Raw genomic sequence first — 17,386 nt, 5'->3', positions numbered from 1 at the left:
AACTTCCTGGCAGTAACCCTGGACCACATCTAACATTACTGCTCCCCCCACACCCCTTTACAAAAAGTGACTCTATTTATCCGGAAGCTGAATCTCAGATCACCTTGAGTGGGGAAGGTGACTGTCCTAGATCTGTCCTTTGAAGTAAGAGAAAGTAATCTGCTTTGGAGACAGCCCTTCAGATCTGTAGACTGCAGCCATATCCCTTATGGATTTTCTCTCCTTCAGCCGAAATGTTCTGCGCCCCCTAAGGACACTGGTCACCTTCACTGCACACGTAATACCCTTAAATAAATGAGGATAATAATTGTCTACATCAAAGAATTAATGAAGCTTTATTATTGAACAAAATAGAGGAACACAGAATAGAAGTCCGTGAACGGTAAAAATACCAGTTCCAAGTGTGGGCCAAGTGACAGGCAATTCAGAGACACTTTACCCCCCTCCGAAAAGACAGCACGTCCCCATTCCCAGAGTGACACTGGCGCCAGGTTGCTGCCTGAGTCTCAGCAAATCCATCTGCCTTCTTTAAAGTGAGAAGTCCAAGTTCAGAACAAGCCGCTGATCCCAGAACCCTGCTGGCTCCCTGCCCATACGCCACCATGCACGGTGGGGTCTGATCCGGATGGCATCATTGCCCGCAAATTACACACCACGCAAGGAAAACGAGAAGGCTTTATGAAAAATCCCAAGTTTATTGCAAATTGTATTTTGCTTCCCTTCGTTCTTCATTTTTACAGGATTTATTGATATCCATGATTTTTTCACAGATGTACTTGTTGACTTTGGAGAGTCTCTGTGCAATTTCAGTTTCATCCACAGTTTCTTGTGCTATTCTGTCATACAAACACTCTAGACAGGGAAGAGAAACAAGGTCAAGGATTAATGGTAAATTCGAGTCAAAATCTTTTAACGGGGGAAAGGAAAATGTGCCTCCTGACATACTTCCCAAACACCAATGCACATATCTGGCAAAGCAATATTTTCAAATTTTCATCACGAAATGCACCTTGAAAACTGTGGATATACACTGTAAACCTACCTTTTAAAAATAATGACAAAACACCCATGTGCCTACTACCCAGCTTCACCGGACATTACAGGCTCCTCAGAAGCCCCTGGACACCCCTTCTCCATTCATTCCATCCTCTCCTGGCCCTCACCAGAAGTAACCTCTCTCCCGAAGTTTTGCTTTTTTTTTTTTTCATGTTAACACATATGCATACATCCTTAAATAACACATTGCTTACTTTCCCGTTGTTTACTTTCTTTGTAAGTGTGCCATACTCTATACATTCTTCGGACTGTTTTGCACTCAACCTTGCAGTTCTGAAATTTACCTATGTTCAAACGTACAACGACAGGCCATGCACTTGCACTGTATGACTATTCCCCAGTTTGCTGACCCATTTCATTGTCAATGGATACTCCAGTGTTTGCAATTACAGGCAGGCTGGCACATGTCCACTGGGCTGCACCAGCAGGAAACGCACAGTGTTGGCTGGGTGGGGAATTGCTGAACGTTAGGGTGTGTGCACGTTCTACTTCACTAGTGATGCCTAGTAAATTGGTTTCCAAAGTGCTGCAGCTGCTCGGCTCTCCTAACACTGCTGTATGCAAGTACTGGCTGTCCCACTTCTCCAGCAGCACTTGACATTGTCAGATGAAGGTCCCGGCAACCTGGTGGTATGAGGTGGTGCTCCCTGCGGTGATTACCAATGAGGCTCAGACAGCCACTTGTACTGAGTCTGCCATTTGCTGAGATGAAGCAAAGGGCAGCCTGGATAAGCCCTGCCTGGAGCCTGCCTCAGCCCCCTTCCTCACCTGGGGACCTGCTGTAAGTCACCACCCTAGATTCCTCACCTCACAAACAAGGATACCAAAGTGCTTTTTTAAGGCTGCCATGAGGGATGGGAGATAAACAGTACGCAAGCCTTCTTCATACTGTAAGGAACACCGCACACCTGTGGGGTTCTTACAATTGTTTTATGTATGTACAACTGTTCACGCATGGCACAGGGCAAGATGGAGTAAGTAGCTGTTAAATGAATCAACAAACGTGTGTTTATCCAGCGAAACCTGAGGGGACGTAAGAGGACTGGGGTGTGGGTGGGGAATGTACCACTGGAGAATGTCGTCGTGGGCAAGAATTTCAACTTCCTTGAACCTGAGCTTCCTTACCTATAAAACAGGAATGACAACCCAATGTGAAGGAGGAGAAACAAAATCTCGTGTACCGGGTCAGCCCATAGCAGGCGATCCTCTTAGAAATGCAGAACGTCAACACTAGAAGGGATCGCAGAGACTATCTTGTGCTACCCCGTCCACTTAACACGAGAAGCCCAGGCCTGGAGAAAGGAAGGAAGCTCGGCAGAACCCATGCCGCCGTGCCCCACTCTGAGCCCTCCCGGGCACATGGCCAGCTTGCCTCTTGGTGCCATCCTGCTTCAGGTGCATGTACTACGGGCGTTCTTTCTCTGGGGCACCCTTTCCTCCTCACTGAGGAGGGTTTTGAATTAGAAGCCTTTAAAAGCTTTTACTTGACCCCCACTACTTCTTTCCTGACCACTCCCAAGCCCGACTAATCTGCGCTTCATCCTGTCTTGGCCTTTCCACAGGGACTGGGATGAGTAGGTAGGGGCCCTGTCTCTCTCCTACCCGACCTCTGCTGTTACCCACCTGCAAATCCCTCCCCACCCCAGGCTATTTCACAAATCGGAGTCTTTGCTCATCTCTTCCCAATTACCCTGGCCCCATTCCACCTGCCTAAACCCTGTTCATTCTTCTGGGTTCAGCCTTCTCGGAACCGACCAGATTGAGTGGGGAGACGCCACTCTGCCTACAACCTCTGAGCTCACACAGGGTGCCTGGGTCTTTCTCTGTCAACGCACTGGTCACAACCTAACAAAACTGCAAGTGCACTGTCTCCCTACCCACCGGAACACTTGGGCATTCCCTCTCCAACCCGGGCAAGGAGAAGGCCACCACTCACAGTGACTGCTGGAACGCGAAGAAAAGGAGGGAGACAACCTGTGCTGAGAACGGTCTGAGGTTCAGGTGCTGGCTCTAAACCTCGTTACTGTGCAGCCTCTAGTGGGACCCTCTCCGGGCCTCACATTCACTCTCTGTGAACGTAGGATGTCAGACCATACGATCCAGGGAGATTCTCCTAGCTCTAAGGCTCTAGAAGGTAATGAGGGTGGTAAAGAGGCAGAGGAGAGAGCGAGGGAAGGAAGGAGGGTGGTGTGATGGCCCTCAGAGCCCCTAGTGTGAGTTGGAAGAGGCAGCCGAAGAGAAAGGTACACATGAAGATGGGTCTGCAGGGAGGCCCCACAGAATTCCAATCATTCTCATTTCCTGGGGGTGAGGGCGCTGCATGGCCCCCTCAGGTTGATTAAAAGGCTTTCGTTAGACTCTAGATATTAATCATCTGCAGTTGCTGGAATGTCTCCCTCTGCGAGGGAGCATTTGAGAATATTGTTTAATTAACAAGGTTTATAACAGCTCTAATGTGTCCTATTAAAAAAGTTATAAAAATTACCCAGAACTCAATGTTGAGGCTCATTTGGAAAACTCAGACAGTTTGCAAAAGGTCATTTGACCTTCATAAGGTTTAACTGTCATTCTGGAACTTGTCATTAAAGCAAGACTCCTGCAACCCTCCCGTTTTCATCTTTCTAAAGCACTGTCAATGTTCACCCCATCCCCCTGCTATCCAGTAAGAAATGATTTTAAAACCAGAGAAGAGAAACTCCTTACCAATCCTTTTGCCATTTTTATATAGCAAATGTGGCGAAATGTGATAAAATCATGCAAAAGAAATACAAACAATCTCAACCCAGTCAATGGCTTGCATGGAAAAAACCAGTCAAGTGCAATCTGGAAAAGCCCAAATAGGCTAAACATGGTGAGCATGGTGGGATGGGAGACAGACTGAAAGCCTGCCTGGCTGTAGTCAAACAAACAAGCAAACAAACAAACAAACAAACAAACAACACTGTATTTCGGTAGGACAAGAAGCCTCTGGAGACAAGGGAAGCCTGCAAGCCCAGGTCTGCTTGGCTCTGATCTAACTAGTTGTATGGCATTGGGCAAGTCAATTTCCTCCTCGTTCATTTGTATGGCAGGCAGGCGTTTGTAGGCTCGGAGGGGTTGCTACACCAGGCTCCTAGGAGGCAAAGATACAGTAAGAGAGAATGGAGGTAGACACGAGGCGCTCTGGGACTAAGAGGGCAGGGGAGGCATTCTGGAGGAAGGTTCTCCTAAGCAGACCTAGGAGGTGAGTGGCAGCTCTCCAGACGAAGCAGTGCAGGCAGGGGGTAGGGAGCTTGGCCTGTGTTCCAAGCACTGGGAACAAAATCTGCAAATTCCTTAACGTGAGAGGGAGCAAGGCTTATTCAGGCACAACAGTAGTTCACTGTGGCAAGATCTTACAGTTCGAGGGGAGCTTTGCTGAAAAATAAAGCTGGAGCTATAGCGAGGGGCCAGGTTATGACGGTGTTAAGCAGCTTCCCCTTGCATGGGCACCACGAACTGCCTGTGACAGGGCGGTGGTACTGAGACCAAGTTTTGTTCCCGAAAGATCAATCAGCTATAGAATGGAGAGAGGAGTCCGGAAGCTCCTGGAGTAGTACAGGCGAGAAATGACATGGCCGGGGCTGTGATGGGGCGGTGGGTATGGAGAGAAGAGGGCAGTTGAAGAGGTGTTTGGGGCAGTGCAGAAAGGGAATGAGGCATGTGGCGGAATCAAGGAGGAGACATCTCTGGGTCTCTAGCTGGTGGTGCCAATCACTGAGACAGGGAACACAGAAGAGGCAGAGGCTCTGGCGGAAAGAAAAGGAAAGCCCTGCCAGGGTGGTGCGGTCTGGCCAATGGCATGTGCACACCCGTGAGGAGACGACCAGAGCGCCTGGATATATGGGCTCGGAACTCGGAAGTGTCATGTGATGTCAAATTCAGATTTAGGAATCATCCTTCATTGCTCCAGCAAGTATTTATTGAGCACTTACTACACGGTAGCCCGGAACAAGATGCTCATAAAGCTGATATTCTAATGGGTATGAGGGAGAAGGACAATTATCAAGTAAATAAACAAATAAGAAACACTGCAGAAATTTTAGGTAGGGCGATGTGACAGAAAGCAACAGAAAGGCTACGTGAGACTGGGCAGTTGGGGAAGGAAGGAGGAAATGAAGATCAGAGGAAGGTCCCTGCTAGCAGTGGGGACAGGAAGGCGGCCTCTGTGGTTACAGCACAGGAGGAAATGGGAAGTGTCGCACGAGATGAGGTCAGAGGTGTCACCAGAGGCCGGATCACCAGGCACCAGCCAGGATGAGCAGAGTGGAGCTCAGCCCAGGGCTATGGGCACACAAGGGTGATGGGACCAATGGGCAGTGAGCTCAACTGAGGAAAGCTTTGGAGAGAGAGAGAAGAGGGCTGGAGCCAGAGGAGAGGAAAGCGGAAGAGGAGCCTATAAAGGGACAAGAAGCCGGAGACACAGGAGGAACTTCTGAGCGTGCACGGTGTGTTTCTCAGTAGAGGAGGAGTGGTCGGGTCCCAAAGTGCTGGTGAGGAGGTGAAAAACGTGCCCTGGATTTACTGAGAAGGCAGCCATGGGAAAATAGGTGAGAACAGGTTAAGTACAGGGAGGGAGTGGAAGCCTGACGGTGGGGGAGTTACAAGTGCACACAGGCAGCGAGTGTGGATAACTCCTTCAACAAACCAGGATGTGAAAAGGAAAAGAGAGACCTGGCAACACTGGGTGAGGGCAGTCGCCTCTCGGGAGTGTTTTGTTTGTTTTGTAAGACATGAGTGATTTAAGTATATTTACATGATGTCGGGAAGGAACCAACAGAGGGGGAGCATAAATGGAGGAACCAGGTACTTAGGAAGGCAGCAGGGCTGAGGTCCGGAAAAAGAGAATGGCCAGCCTCACATGAGAGAAGGAAACTTCTTTTGGGACATGAGGCAGAAGAGTGTGTGTGTGTGTGTGTGTGTGTGTGTGTGTGTGGGGTGGGGTGGATGGAGGGAATGCAGTTAAGTCTGTAGGTGTGGAGGTTCAAAGCTGTGGGAGTTCCTCTTATCTCTGGGAAGGAAGAGATAACGCCATCTTTTGAGAAAGAGAGAGGTGTGGGCTGTCATGTTTGGGAAAAGTAGAGAAGGTTTGAAGAGAGTTTGGACAATGGTGGCGTGGATCAGTGAGGGAAACTTGCAGGACTTGGCAAGTGGGCTTGAAGACAGTGAATCTGAAATGGCCCTAAGTCATGTAGCTGAGGTGTTTTCTTCTAGATTGTTCCGTGGCACTGGGGACCAGGTTAGCTGCACAGACCATCACCTGAATGGGATTTAAAGAACAGTAAAGAGGTCTGTTTGGTCCACTGGGTGGCTAGGGCAAGGACTGTGGTCCTGGCTTTACAGATGGACACACCAAGCACCTACTTGGTCTGGAGCTGCGCTAGGTTTGAAGAAATAAAAATAAGCATGATGCGAAGCAGGGTAAGCTCAAAGGTAAACCAAAGCAGAGCTGGGCTCAACACCAGGTTTCCGATGCCTGGTTCCGATTCTTCCATCGCACTGCACTGGGAGCCGACAGGGAAGGCTGAAGTGCACTGAACAGTCGTGACCAGCATGAGGTCACATCGGCTCCATGGAGGCAGCTCCCTGGTCAACAAAGGTTGGTAACTTCTTTTCACACCTCAAACATAACTATTTCCAAACTATAATCCCGGACAGCCCTCTTCACTGTCGTGAGAGGTACGTTTTCCTCCGAGGAAACTGAGACACGGAAGGAAAGTGATTCACAAGAAATCACACCCAAGGGTGAGTCAGGGGATCAGACCCTGCCACTCTCAGGGTTTCCTTTGTTCAACCCTCATTCACTGAGTTCCTACTGTGTACCAGGCCTGTGCTAGGCAATGAGGACGTGGGGATGAAGCTGAGAGGGGCAGACGAGCGTCTGAGCCAGACACACAGATGTCTGTACACCACGGGGCAGTGGTAGGGCAGCCCGTCATTGGAAGGCGCCTGGGACCTGCTGAGTCACGTTCCGAGGAGTGTAACGGAATTAGAGGTCGGCCACCTACCAGGCAGGTCAGGGCTTCATCCCCAGGAAGGCCCTTTTCTCAGGGTGACCTCCCAAGTCAGGCTCCCCCATTTCAGACAGTGGGCTGACTAAAGGTTACCTCTGATTGTCTAACAATAAGCGGCTCCTTAAATATGTTAATCATAAGTCAGCCACGCAAGGGAGGCAGCTGTGCTGTAGCAGAACAAGCCCCAGACCAGAGTCAGGGGTGTGGGTTTAAATCCAGGCTCTGAAACCTTGGAGCTGTGAGCCCAGGCTGGTCACCTAATCTCTCTGTGTTCTGCCTCTTTGACCTCCAAAACATACCCTAAATCTGGCCATTTTTCTCCACTTCCGTAGCTATAACCGTAGCCCACGGCATCAGCATTTTCCCCAGGACCACGGCATCCGCCTCTTAACTGCTCTCCCGTGCGGTCACTCCAGGATTTGAACACTTCCACGGCCTTTCTTCTGTGGGCAGCGTTAAATCCAGGCTGCTTACTGTGGCCTTTACGGCCCTACCAGACCGGCTTTCACCCACCTCCCCGACCTCACTCAGGACTGCAGAACCCCTTGTGCATGCTGGCCTTTGCACCTACTGCTTACACTGCGCGTTTCAGCACCCTTAGACCTTCACAGGGCTGCCTCCTCCACACCCAGTTCCCAGCTCATATTCACCTCCTCAAACAGGCCTTCTCCACCTGCTTCGGCCGGGGAACACAGCCCTCTCCATCCTGCCATATCACGTGATGACGCCTCATGGCCTGCATCAGAGCCTGAAATCACCTGACCTGTTCATGGATCTGTCTGCCATCTGCCCCGAAACCTGGCACAGGGCCTGCTCACAAGGTCCATGGTGACCGACTGAGTCTTCCTTTCTTCACCAAAACATGGAGGCTGGACACCTAGAGACTACTGATTAGGAACACAGCTTCTAAAGCCAGCCTGCTTGGCTGTACCCCTACAAGCTGTATGATCTGGGCAAGTTATTTAACATCTCTGCGTCTCCATTTCCTCGTCTGTAACACGGGGATTATAATAGCAGCCAACGGTAAGGGTGTTACAAAGATTAAATGAGTTAATACTTGTTAAAGTATTTTTTTTAAAAAACAGAACCATAAAAAAAACCCAGAACCTGAAACATGGTAAGTGTTCAGAATAATTAGCTTGTTCCCATGTACTTTCCTGCCTGTCTCTGTAGTTTGTATTTTCTGTACAGTCACCAGCTGTTCTTGTGGTCACCTTCCCCAGGAGACGTGAGCTCCTTGCAGATGGGGACCATGTCCTATCCCTCTGCTCCCTCAGTACCTGGTAGAGGGCCTGGCGAAGACAAAGAGCTTAGTGAATGGATAGAAAGAGGGTGGGAGAGGCAGAGGAAAGAAAGAAGAAAGAGGGAGAGAGGGTAGGGAAAGAGGATAGGTGTGGGGAGGGAGGGAAGGAGGAAAGGACGAAGGAAGGAAGGAAAATCAAAGCATCCAGGATACAGCCACCTGCCTATTTGCCTTCCCTCCCAAACACCAGAACAGAAGCTGAGTCCAGCGACCCTCAGCTGGTCTTCCTCTCATTAACCGATCCAGGAACGATACTAAGACCCCTACAAACAGTGTCCCCTAGCCTCGACCTTTACTGCTCTCTGTACACAGCACCATTCCTTTCCCATCTCCACGCCCTTGTTCCAGATGCTTCTGCTTCCCAAAGTATCTCTCTTTACACATTTGCGTCTCCATGCCCTTCAAGGCCCAATCCAGTGACCCCCGCCCCAGGAATCCTCCCTGCCTTTCCAGCTAGGGGTCTCCCCCCTTGAGAACTCCCTTAACACATCAGCTGCCCTTTCCCACATTAGCTCCTTGCACTGTACTTGTGTCCACAGCTCGTCTGCCCTGTAAAATGTGAGCTCTTCTGGGACAAGGGCCATGTCTGCGGCTCTGTCCCCATGGCCGGCCCGGGGCTTGGTGTAGAGCAGCTGTGGTAAGGGCTTGCTGAAGAGATGGGCCTATTCCACTCCTGACAGAGGGAGGGACGTTCCCACTGCAGTGACCTACCTCTGACGATGCTGAGTTTGTGAGGGGAGAGGGGTGGCTTAGGGACTGCATCTTTCTTTTTTTTTGTGGCAACTCCTGTGACGCTTCTGTTCTTCAGAACATCTGTTCCCCAAATCATGACTGCCAAGTTCTTTGTGTACTTGGAATCTCCTTGGGTTACTTGTAGCTGGTGCCACTTCTCCTCATCAACCCAAATCCCGCTTCCCAGATGGACCTGAAAGGGATAAGAACCCAAGCACCTGTTTAGTCGGACAGGATGGCAGTTGGAAACTTTTCTTGTCCTTTAAAAGACATTGCTGCACAACTATAAGGGATTCATTCCATCAATACTAAATTAGCTTTCTTTAAGGGAAATAATGAAACTCATTTACTGCATACCTATAATGTGCCAGGGCTTATTCTAGTGATTTATATCCGCCATCTCAAATCTTCTTGGCAACCCTGGGAGGAAAAAAGGTGTTGGGAACTATTTTCATTTCAGATGGAAAACCCACGTTGAGAAAAGGAAAGCGACTTGCCAAAATCACTCAACCATGCAGTTGCAGACCTGAGATTCTAAACTATACTCACGTTTATCACAAGGCAGCTCAGAACTTGACCAAACTTCAGGAACACATGTGTTGAACTCTTTCCTCTGCTACACGTTAGAGAGACCTCTCTCTCTCTCTCTTTTGTGAACATGCTGGGACGCATAACCTTCTCGCACACTGGCTCTCAACCTGGGCTACACATGGGGTCACACAGCGGGGGAGCAATACTTGTAAACCTTGCTGGTGCCTGGGCCCCACTCCCAGGCGTTCTGATGATTTCGTCTGGGTGAGGCCCAGGTAACAGGGTGGTTTAGGGCTCCCTAGCTAATTCTATGGACAGCTAAGTTTGAAACCCGCTGCTAGCTGGAGTGGGGAGGGCAGCTGTCCAGGCCCTGCCGTTAATCGGACTGTGCCTGTGCAAGTCCTTTCCCATCTCTGGCTTCAGCTTCTCGTGAACTGAGCTGGGAGACGGATCTCATCTCTAAGTTCCTTCTGACTCGGAAAACCTACGATTTTAAGTTGCACACAACCACAGTGCCCTGGTCTGATTCTAATGGCACACAGAACAGAACACAATCTTATGCTCCAGTAAAGGAAGCTCTCAGAAAGTTTCAGTGCGGAGTCAATAAATGCCGAAGACACAGAATGTTCTAGCAATGAGCTACCAGCTTAGAACTTTTTTTTTCCTTTCTGGATCTTTTAACCACTCAAAAAAACATTTGCTACCATTAGTCATTAAAAAAGAGTTTGACTGTGCCACTGCCATTTATGTTGCATTTCTGCTGAGTCTACGGAGGGTGAAAATGGCCTCTGTGGGGACGGAGGGGAGGCAGCTACTAATAAGCTGAACTTTCTAAGGGGAATAAAAAGGCTCTGCCAAAGGTCCTTGTCTCCAGAACGGCCTGCAGGTTGTCACCATTGCACCGTCTGGAGGTGTCTCAGGAGAAGTCCTGGTTTGAGACACTGCACACCACCCATTGTTCAAAGGTAATTAAAGATCTTTCTACTGCAGCTGGGTTTGGAAAGGAAGGTGAGCATTACACAGTGGGCAGACAGGTCAGCCAACAACACTTCTTTCTTTAACCATTACTGAGGTTTTCCAACAATCAAAAAAAAAAAAAAAAAAAGAAAGCCACTGAGCCCACCCCTAGATGTAAGCAAACAATGCAGCTGCCACATCTGACTTCACTTCCTTTTGCTCAAAGGTCATTCAGACTTCTGCAGGCGTGAATGATATCAGATAGGCAGATCCACCTCGCCTCCCCCCACATGCTGCAAACTTTAGTACCACAAATCTATTCATCCGGCTCAAGATAAGAGACCCTAGAGTGAGATGAGCCGCCTGGGGCTGGCTGGGCAACACCAACCCAAGGTCAAGTTTGGCTCTTGCTCTGCAGTCTGAATTGAATATGGGCAGTCTGTGCCAGATCAGGCATGCTGTGGACAAGCTCCCTGCTGCTCCGGCTAGGCCCAAGTCACCTCCCCAATGACACTCTGGGGCTACCCACGTAAGCTTCCAGAGATGGGAGAAAAACAAGGAATTAAACTCAGGATCAGAAAACTGTAGAGATGGAAGACAAGGTGTCTGGTCTTAGCTACTCCAAGCCTTGCTTTCTTGTAATCTTCTAATTTATTACTTTTCAAAGAGAGAGGACAGTCATCGTAGCCAATGGTCTACAAGAGAAAGGGGACACTAACATCTTTTGAGCACCTGGACTGAACCAGGTATTGTCCATTCAATTTATTTATCCTCATGATGATCTTAAGATTAAAACAACTAGATATTATTATTCCCATTTTACAGACATGAACAGAGATTCAGAGGGACTAAATTACTTTTCCTAACACATATTATCGGTAAAACTTAAAATCAAGATTCAAACCCAAATCTGCATGACCCGAAGCCCATGTTCTCTTGCTTTCCTGCTGCTGCCAGTGACATGGGGGTGCTGATGTGGCCCAAGTACAGCAGGTCTCCATTCAGTTAGTTTTCCTTTCCAGTTTCCCTCTGTCCCTGCAGGTCACTTCCCTTGCCAGCACCCAGGGCAGACAGGGCACCCAGGAAGAAAGCTGTGGGCTGGCCTTCTTACCTCCTGTCCCTGCTCTCTCTAACTCACTCTGGAAACTGCCAGATTCATGTCCCTAAAACACATCTTTCCTTCTGTGACTAGATGAATTCAGCAGTTTTTCACAAAGTCTGTGAAAGATGTGAGTTGTCTACCGACTGTCTAGGATCTTGAATGGCTCCCTGTTTCCTGTCACATAAGCTCTGACCTCGTCCGTCGGCTCTGAAGGCCCCTCTATAGTCCTGTTTGCAACCAAGCTACTCACTTTTATTTCCCTACCATGTCCATCACTCTAGGAAGCTCCTCAACGCCTTCATTTCTTTCTACTTCCGGTGTGCGGTATCAGAAAGAGGATGGGCTCTGGAGCTTCCGGCCTTGGACGTGAATCCTGGCTCTTCTACCTAACTGGCTGGGTATCCTGGGCAAGTCACGTTAGCTCTCTAAGCCTTCCTTTTCTCAGCGGTACGACAGACAGAACACCACCTAATCTGTAGAGCTGCTTGAGGATTACCTGAGGTAACTTGGGTAAAACATAAGGACAGCAGTCACGCAGTCCTGTTAATTCCTTTGCTTCCCCCCCGCCCAGCCTGTCTCTGCCCATCTCTTTTCCCTGTCCAGGAATGAATGCTTTCCCTCCCGTCTTCTTAAGCCTGCTAATCTTTCAAACCCCAGTCCAAATCCCAGGACACACTCCTTAACTACCCCAGGGCTAAGTCCTATCCCCTCTGAATTTGTAACTTGCTGAGAGCCTTCGCCCCCCGATTCAGCCCTTCACAGTCGGCTCCGTGGGGAGGGGTTGAGGCTGTGCCTCTTGGTCCCTACAAAGTGATCAAAACTAGTCTGAACACAAAGGAATAAACGGATGGCACATTGAACGTGTTTTAAGGACACTGGCTTTCGGTTCTGATGAGGAACTGTGCCTTGGAGAAGAAACTATTTTCTGACGTTCACTCAAGTACAAGGCCAACCTAATGTCACAGAAAGAAATACCCCTGGAGAAGACCAATCAGGGGTGTATGCTGGGGCATTTGGGATAAGGACTTCTGAGGTCAGCCGAGTTCAAGGTCACCTAGAACAATGCACAGCTTTCAGGGCCGCAGCAGAATTGACTGCAAAGAGCACAGGCTTGGGAATCAGGTCTGGCTTCCAGCTGCCACCTGCCTGCCTCTATCCTGCCGTGTGACTGCAGACGAGTCCCTTCTCTGGATGCGTGTCCCCATGTATATAATATATAAATTAGACTATTTAAACTTTAACGGTCTTTGCAGCTTTAGGATTCAATTGGAGCTTTTGAAATAAAATGTCTTAAAGGAAAGCAATGAACTTTATCAAAATCAGAAAGTAACTTCTTCACATAAACCACAGTTCACTATAGGACCAAAATATGTTAAGGGAGGATATCAAAATCATGGCATCTGGTAGGATGGGACTTGATAAAAAATGTCTCTGTGAAATGTTTTGCAGGACTAAAGCGGTTTCCTACGAGGACACAGATCCCATTCCCATGCTCTAGGCTTTGCAGAGATTAAGGGTTTTGTTCATGCAGGTGAGAGAAGGAAGGGTCAGAAATGCCCACAGAGCCAAGAACAGTGAGGGCCACGTCTCGGATGTGGAGACGCCACACTGGGCGGCTGCCATCCACGTCCAGGGTGTCCGCTTCCTTTCCTCTCCCTTAATACATGTCTCTGCCTGACTACAAATTAGTTGCAAACAAAAGCCAGGTTTCGTTTTATAGCAGCAGGTTGACAATGACAAAAATAAAAACAAAACTGCCATTTTCAAGATTTGTTGTGCAAGTCATGAGACAAAAAAATTAAGTAAGATTTAAGAGACCCACTGTTGGGAGGAAAAGTGATACCTTTGCAAAAGAAGCCCCCATAATGCGCAGAAACTGTTCATTAGTTGTTTTCAAAGCAAGAGAGAAGTAGATTTCCCTTCAGGCTACTTTAAGAAAAAGTCTCTAGTCATTTCACAATGTGATCGTGACTAAAACAGAAATCAATAAACAAAGACTAGTCCTTCCTTTTCTTTATCGTCTATTGGGGAAGGGTCACCAAACTTAGATAATAGTTTGAGGCACCAGAAGCCTGTGGGAACATCAACCAGTTCCACCTTTCACAGACAGGGAAGCTGAAGACCAGAGAAGGGAATGGCCTACAAGGTCACACAGGAAGGACAGAGACAGAGCTATGCTTACAAGTCGGGCTCCAGGCTTCCGACTGCCACTCATGCCACCTCTCCTCAGCAAAGCAGACTCGGGACATCTGTTGGCCGAAGCGAGGCGACGCAGAATGGGCCTAAGGCCTGGCCTGTCAGATCTGCCTCTGCAGGGGAGGAGGCGCTTGGTGGGAGGTGAGGGAATGGCAGTATTTCCAAGAGAGCCCTGAACACTAACAAGTTCATTTCCTCAGCTTGACAATATTTGCTTTGGCTCAGTCTGGCCAGTTGCAGGGATATATCTGGACAAACCCAAATACAACAACCTTCTCTTTTTCATCAACCCAGTGGGGAACAATACTGGATAAACAGAGACCTTTTGAAGCGTAAAGCAAGAAAAATGGACTGACAGAGATGATTCTGTGAGGAGAAGGAGAGCTGATGTCTGTAATGTATGCCATGGTGGCAGAGAATTTAGCACTAAAACTGAATTGGACCAGCGCCTACATAAAGGGTTTCAATACACTTCTTCCCAGACAAATTCATCTGGATGTTAGAAGGATGTTAGGATGGTTTCCTTCCTGCCCTGCTGCTGTATCATCATGTGATTTTAAGACTTCCAAAGGCTATCCCATCACTTTCACCCTATACCAACATAATTACTAACAGTGCTTAGGTTGTCTTGCATGATTTTTCCCCACGGTCCTAAAAGACAAGCTGAGGAGTTATATGTGGTCCTAGGACTGTGGGCTAATCACCCCTGAATATACAGCTTGAAAGCCGCTTAGGGACAAGAAGCAAGTCTCATTCACCTCTGTACCCCGGCACCCAGCACAGGGCTTGGAACGTGTGGCTACTTCATACATGGCGAAGGGATACATACCGAATTGTTATCTGCAAATCACGTATTGCATTTCTAGTTCACCTTATCAATTTTATGCATCTGGTATCATAGAGGACAGTTTCTATCACACTATCATTTTTTAAATCTTTCTCATCAATAAGCTGTTTTATAATGGCAGTTCAGTTTTATAGTTGTTTCGGCCCAATACCTTTTTTAAAAAAAATACAGGAAGAGAAAAACAAAAAGTTCCGTAAAACTCCACTAGCTACAACCCATGAATTCTGGAACTAGTCCCTTAGGGCTAGGCTAGGAGACCAACCGGTCAAGCTGTGTGTCGGAAAACTCCACCGTACCCTCCATCTTTACTCTGACTAACAAACACTTGCAGGGAATCGATATTGAGCTTGAAACACTACCTTGCCATTGTCTAGGATATACTTGTCCATGACAGGTGCAGGAGCGGGGTAATAGGACGACGTATTTGCTTCCTCACTGAAAGTGCTCCGTAACTCCGGCTCGGGCTCGAGACATTCTGACTTTACTTTTTCCAAGTCAATGGCGGGACCTAGGCAGTTAAGAAAAGAGATCTGTCTAGAACTCCAAGGAAAATAAAAGGCAAATATTTTTAACTATGCATCTATCAGCACATAGTGGCACACACACAAACAGGCCGGCTCATTTTTGTCCATTGGACTACACTGAAACCCAGGCTTGCAAATAATGTGAGGTATGAATGTCACAAGGGAAAAGTTGGAAAATTGGAAGACAAGAATGGGCTAGACTCTAATTCAGGATGAATGAGAAGCACTCTTCTAGGGGGTTGCTGCCTGAAGGGAAATGCAGGGGACTCAACTGAACAGGAAAGAGGTCCTCTTAAGACTGGGGGAGTAGGGCTGCGATTACTGCAATAAGCAAAGTGTACTTGCCCAACCCCCCATCTCTTCAGACTACAGTGGATCAGGCCACAGTGGAAAAACAGAGGTTAGGAAAAAGCAATGGGGGGAAATGCAAAAGCCTCTCCTTCCCCAACACCTAGCATCTAGACAGGAGCATTTCAACCAAGAAATTAAAGTACAATACAGATTAGGCTCCTGATTGCCTGATCCAGCAGCTATCCTGATTTTTATTTTAATGCAATCAACAAAAATTATGTGCAGATTAAACAGTGAAAGGAAGCTAGATAAATGCTGGTGGTTTCTATGGGGAACACTTTTTTTCTCCTCCATTAGCTTGTAAAAATGATGGACTATTTTTTAAATCACCTATTGTGTCTTGATTACCAAAGGGCAGAGAAACAGGATGAAAATGAGTAAATAAGGCTGAATGATTTGATTAACTTTTGCAGGAGAGCAGCTCCAAAGGCCAACGGGGAGTTCAGCATCCTGAAAACTCTCCCAGTGCAAACGTTTCGGGAAGTGACTGGGGTCAGAGATTTAGCTACTGCCATAGCAGGTCCCCATGGCTGGGCATATAACTTAAGTAACCGATGAATTGCATGGTCCCAATTTTTCTTACCCCCAACCACACGCACAACTTGGTACAGAGCTCTTTATAGACTAAAGACCTGACTCACAATCTGGTTGCAATTCTACATTCAGTGGCCACATCCTAGACTTTGGCTGGTGGGAGGGAAAGTATTGGTGATTTTGTTATTAAAATGTCTCGTGACAGGGCTTCCCAGAACAAGAGTATCATTCCTGAGTTGCCGGCAGCTGCCATCTGCAAGACAGAATCTCTGTAGTCGCCACGATTTAAGCCTGAGCCTTGCACAAAGCTGAATGCAAGATGGCTGGGGAGCAGAACAGCGCAGATGAAAAAGCATGGCTTGTCTCGGTAGCGTGAGGTTAGATCCCGGAACTCCTGGCTCTGCTGTTTTAATTGTGCACCTGCAGGTGAGTGGATTGTAGACGCCGAAGCTGGCCGACTGAAGGGCTGACAGCATCCTAACTGTCCTGAGAACATCTCCCAACAGTGCGCTCCCTACTCGAGGGCTGGGTCTGGGTCTGATTCTTCTCTTTGTCCCCAGCGTCTGGCACTGGGTAGGTGCTCTCTGAATGTTTGCTAAATGAATAAAAGAATGACAACAATGAATGAATAATTCTAAAGTTTCAGCAGCAGATGCCAAAGTTTTTCCTCTCTCTGCATGAAACCTCAGGTTGAATTTCTGTGACACAAACAAACTCAAGTGGAGCGTTTGATCTTTTCCGAGATCAGGGAAGAAGTAACTGCTTCAGTTTCCCCTAAAGGGCATGGCTTAGTTGGCCTCTGAGGTCCCTTCCTGCTCTAACATTCAGTGACAGGGACAAAGAATGGGCTGAGAGGAGGAGGTCCATGCAGCCAGCGGCTCACAGGGCATCTTTGGCAAGATCGTGTCCTTTCTCCAAAGCTTCCTTTTCCTTCTGCGAGAGGAAGCTGTGGGACAAGAGAGAAGGCATCCAGTGCAGCTCTGACTTCAGTCTGCTTCTCTCCCATCCATCTGCACAATGGTTGCCAAAGAGATCTTCACATGACTATTTTCTTCCTTGTGAGGCTCCCCGTTACCCTCAAAATCAAGTTACATACCACCGCCCCCTGAAGGCTCAGAATGGCCAGCCTCCCTCTGCCGCTGGTGCTCACTTGTTGCCTTCCCCCATAGCTCTGCTCAGGTCCCCCACGTGCTGTGTCATCCCAGGCTTCTGGGCCTTTGG

General features: G+C 48.2%; 2 protein-coding genes across 6 annotated transcripts in view; both read right to left on the bottom strand.

Annotated features, from left to right (window-relative positions):
* AGBL4 (AGBL carboxypeptidase 4) overlaps positions 1 to 17,386 on the bottom strand; it is a 1,079,895-nt gene that overhangs the window by 191,605 nt on the left and 870,904 nt on the right. The window lies entirely within an intron of this gene.
* The window catches only part of BEND5 (BEN domain containing 5), a 52,371-nt gene continuing 35,301 nt past the window's right edge, over positions 317 to 17,386 (bottom strand). For all 3 annotated transcript variants that reach the window (XM_081055071.1, XM_081055073.1, XM_081055072.1), the window contains 3 exons: positions 15,116 to 15,264; positions 9,103 to 9,316; positions 317 to 852 (listed from right to left, as the gene is read on the bottom strand). In XM_081055071.1, the coding sequence (XP_080911197.1) occupies positions 695 to 852; positions 9,103 to 9,316; positions 15,116 to 15,264 (521 nt within the window). In that variant the 3' untranslated portion in view covers positions 317 to 694. The remainder of the gene's footprint in view (positions 853 to 9,102; positions 9,317 to 15,115; positions 15,265 to 17,386) is intronic.

The sequence above is a fragment of the Rhinolophus hipposideros genome, assembly GCF_964194185.1.
Source record: "Rhinolophus hipposideros genome assembly, chromosome: 8".
NCBI classification, from domain to species: Eukaryota; Metazoa; Chordata; class Mammalia; order Chiroptera; family Rhinolophidae; genus Rhinolophus; species Rhinolophus hipposideros.
The sequence above is the reverse complement of the archived record's forward strand: the minus strand, read 5'-3'. Positions and strand labels throughout refer to the sequence as shown.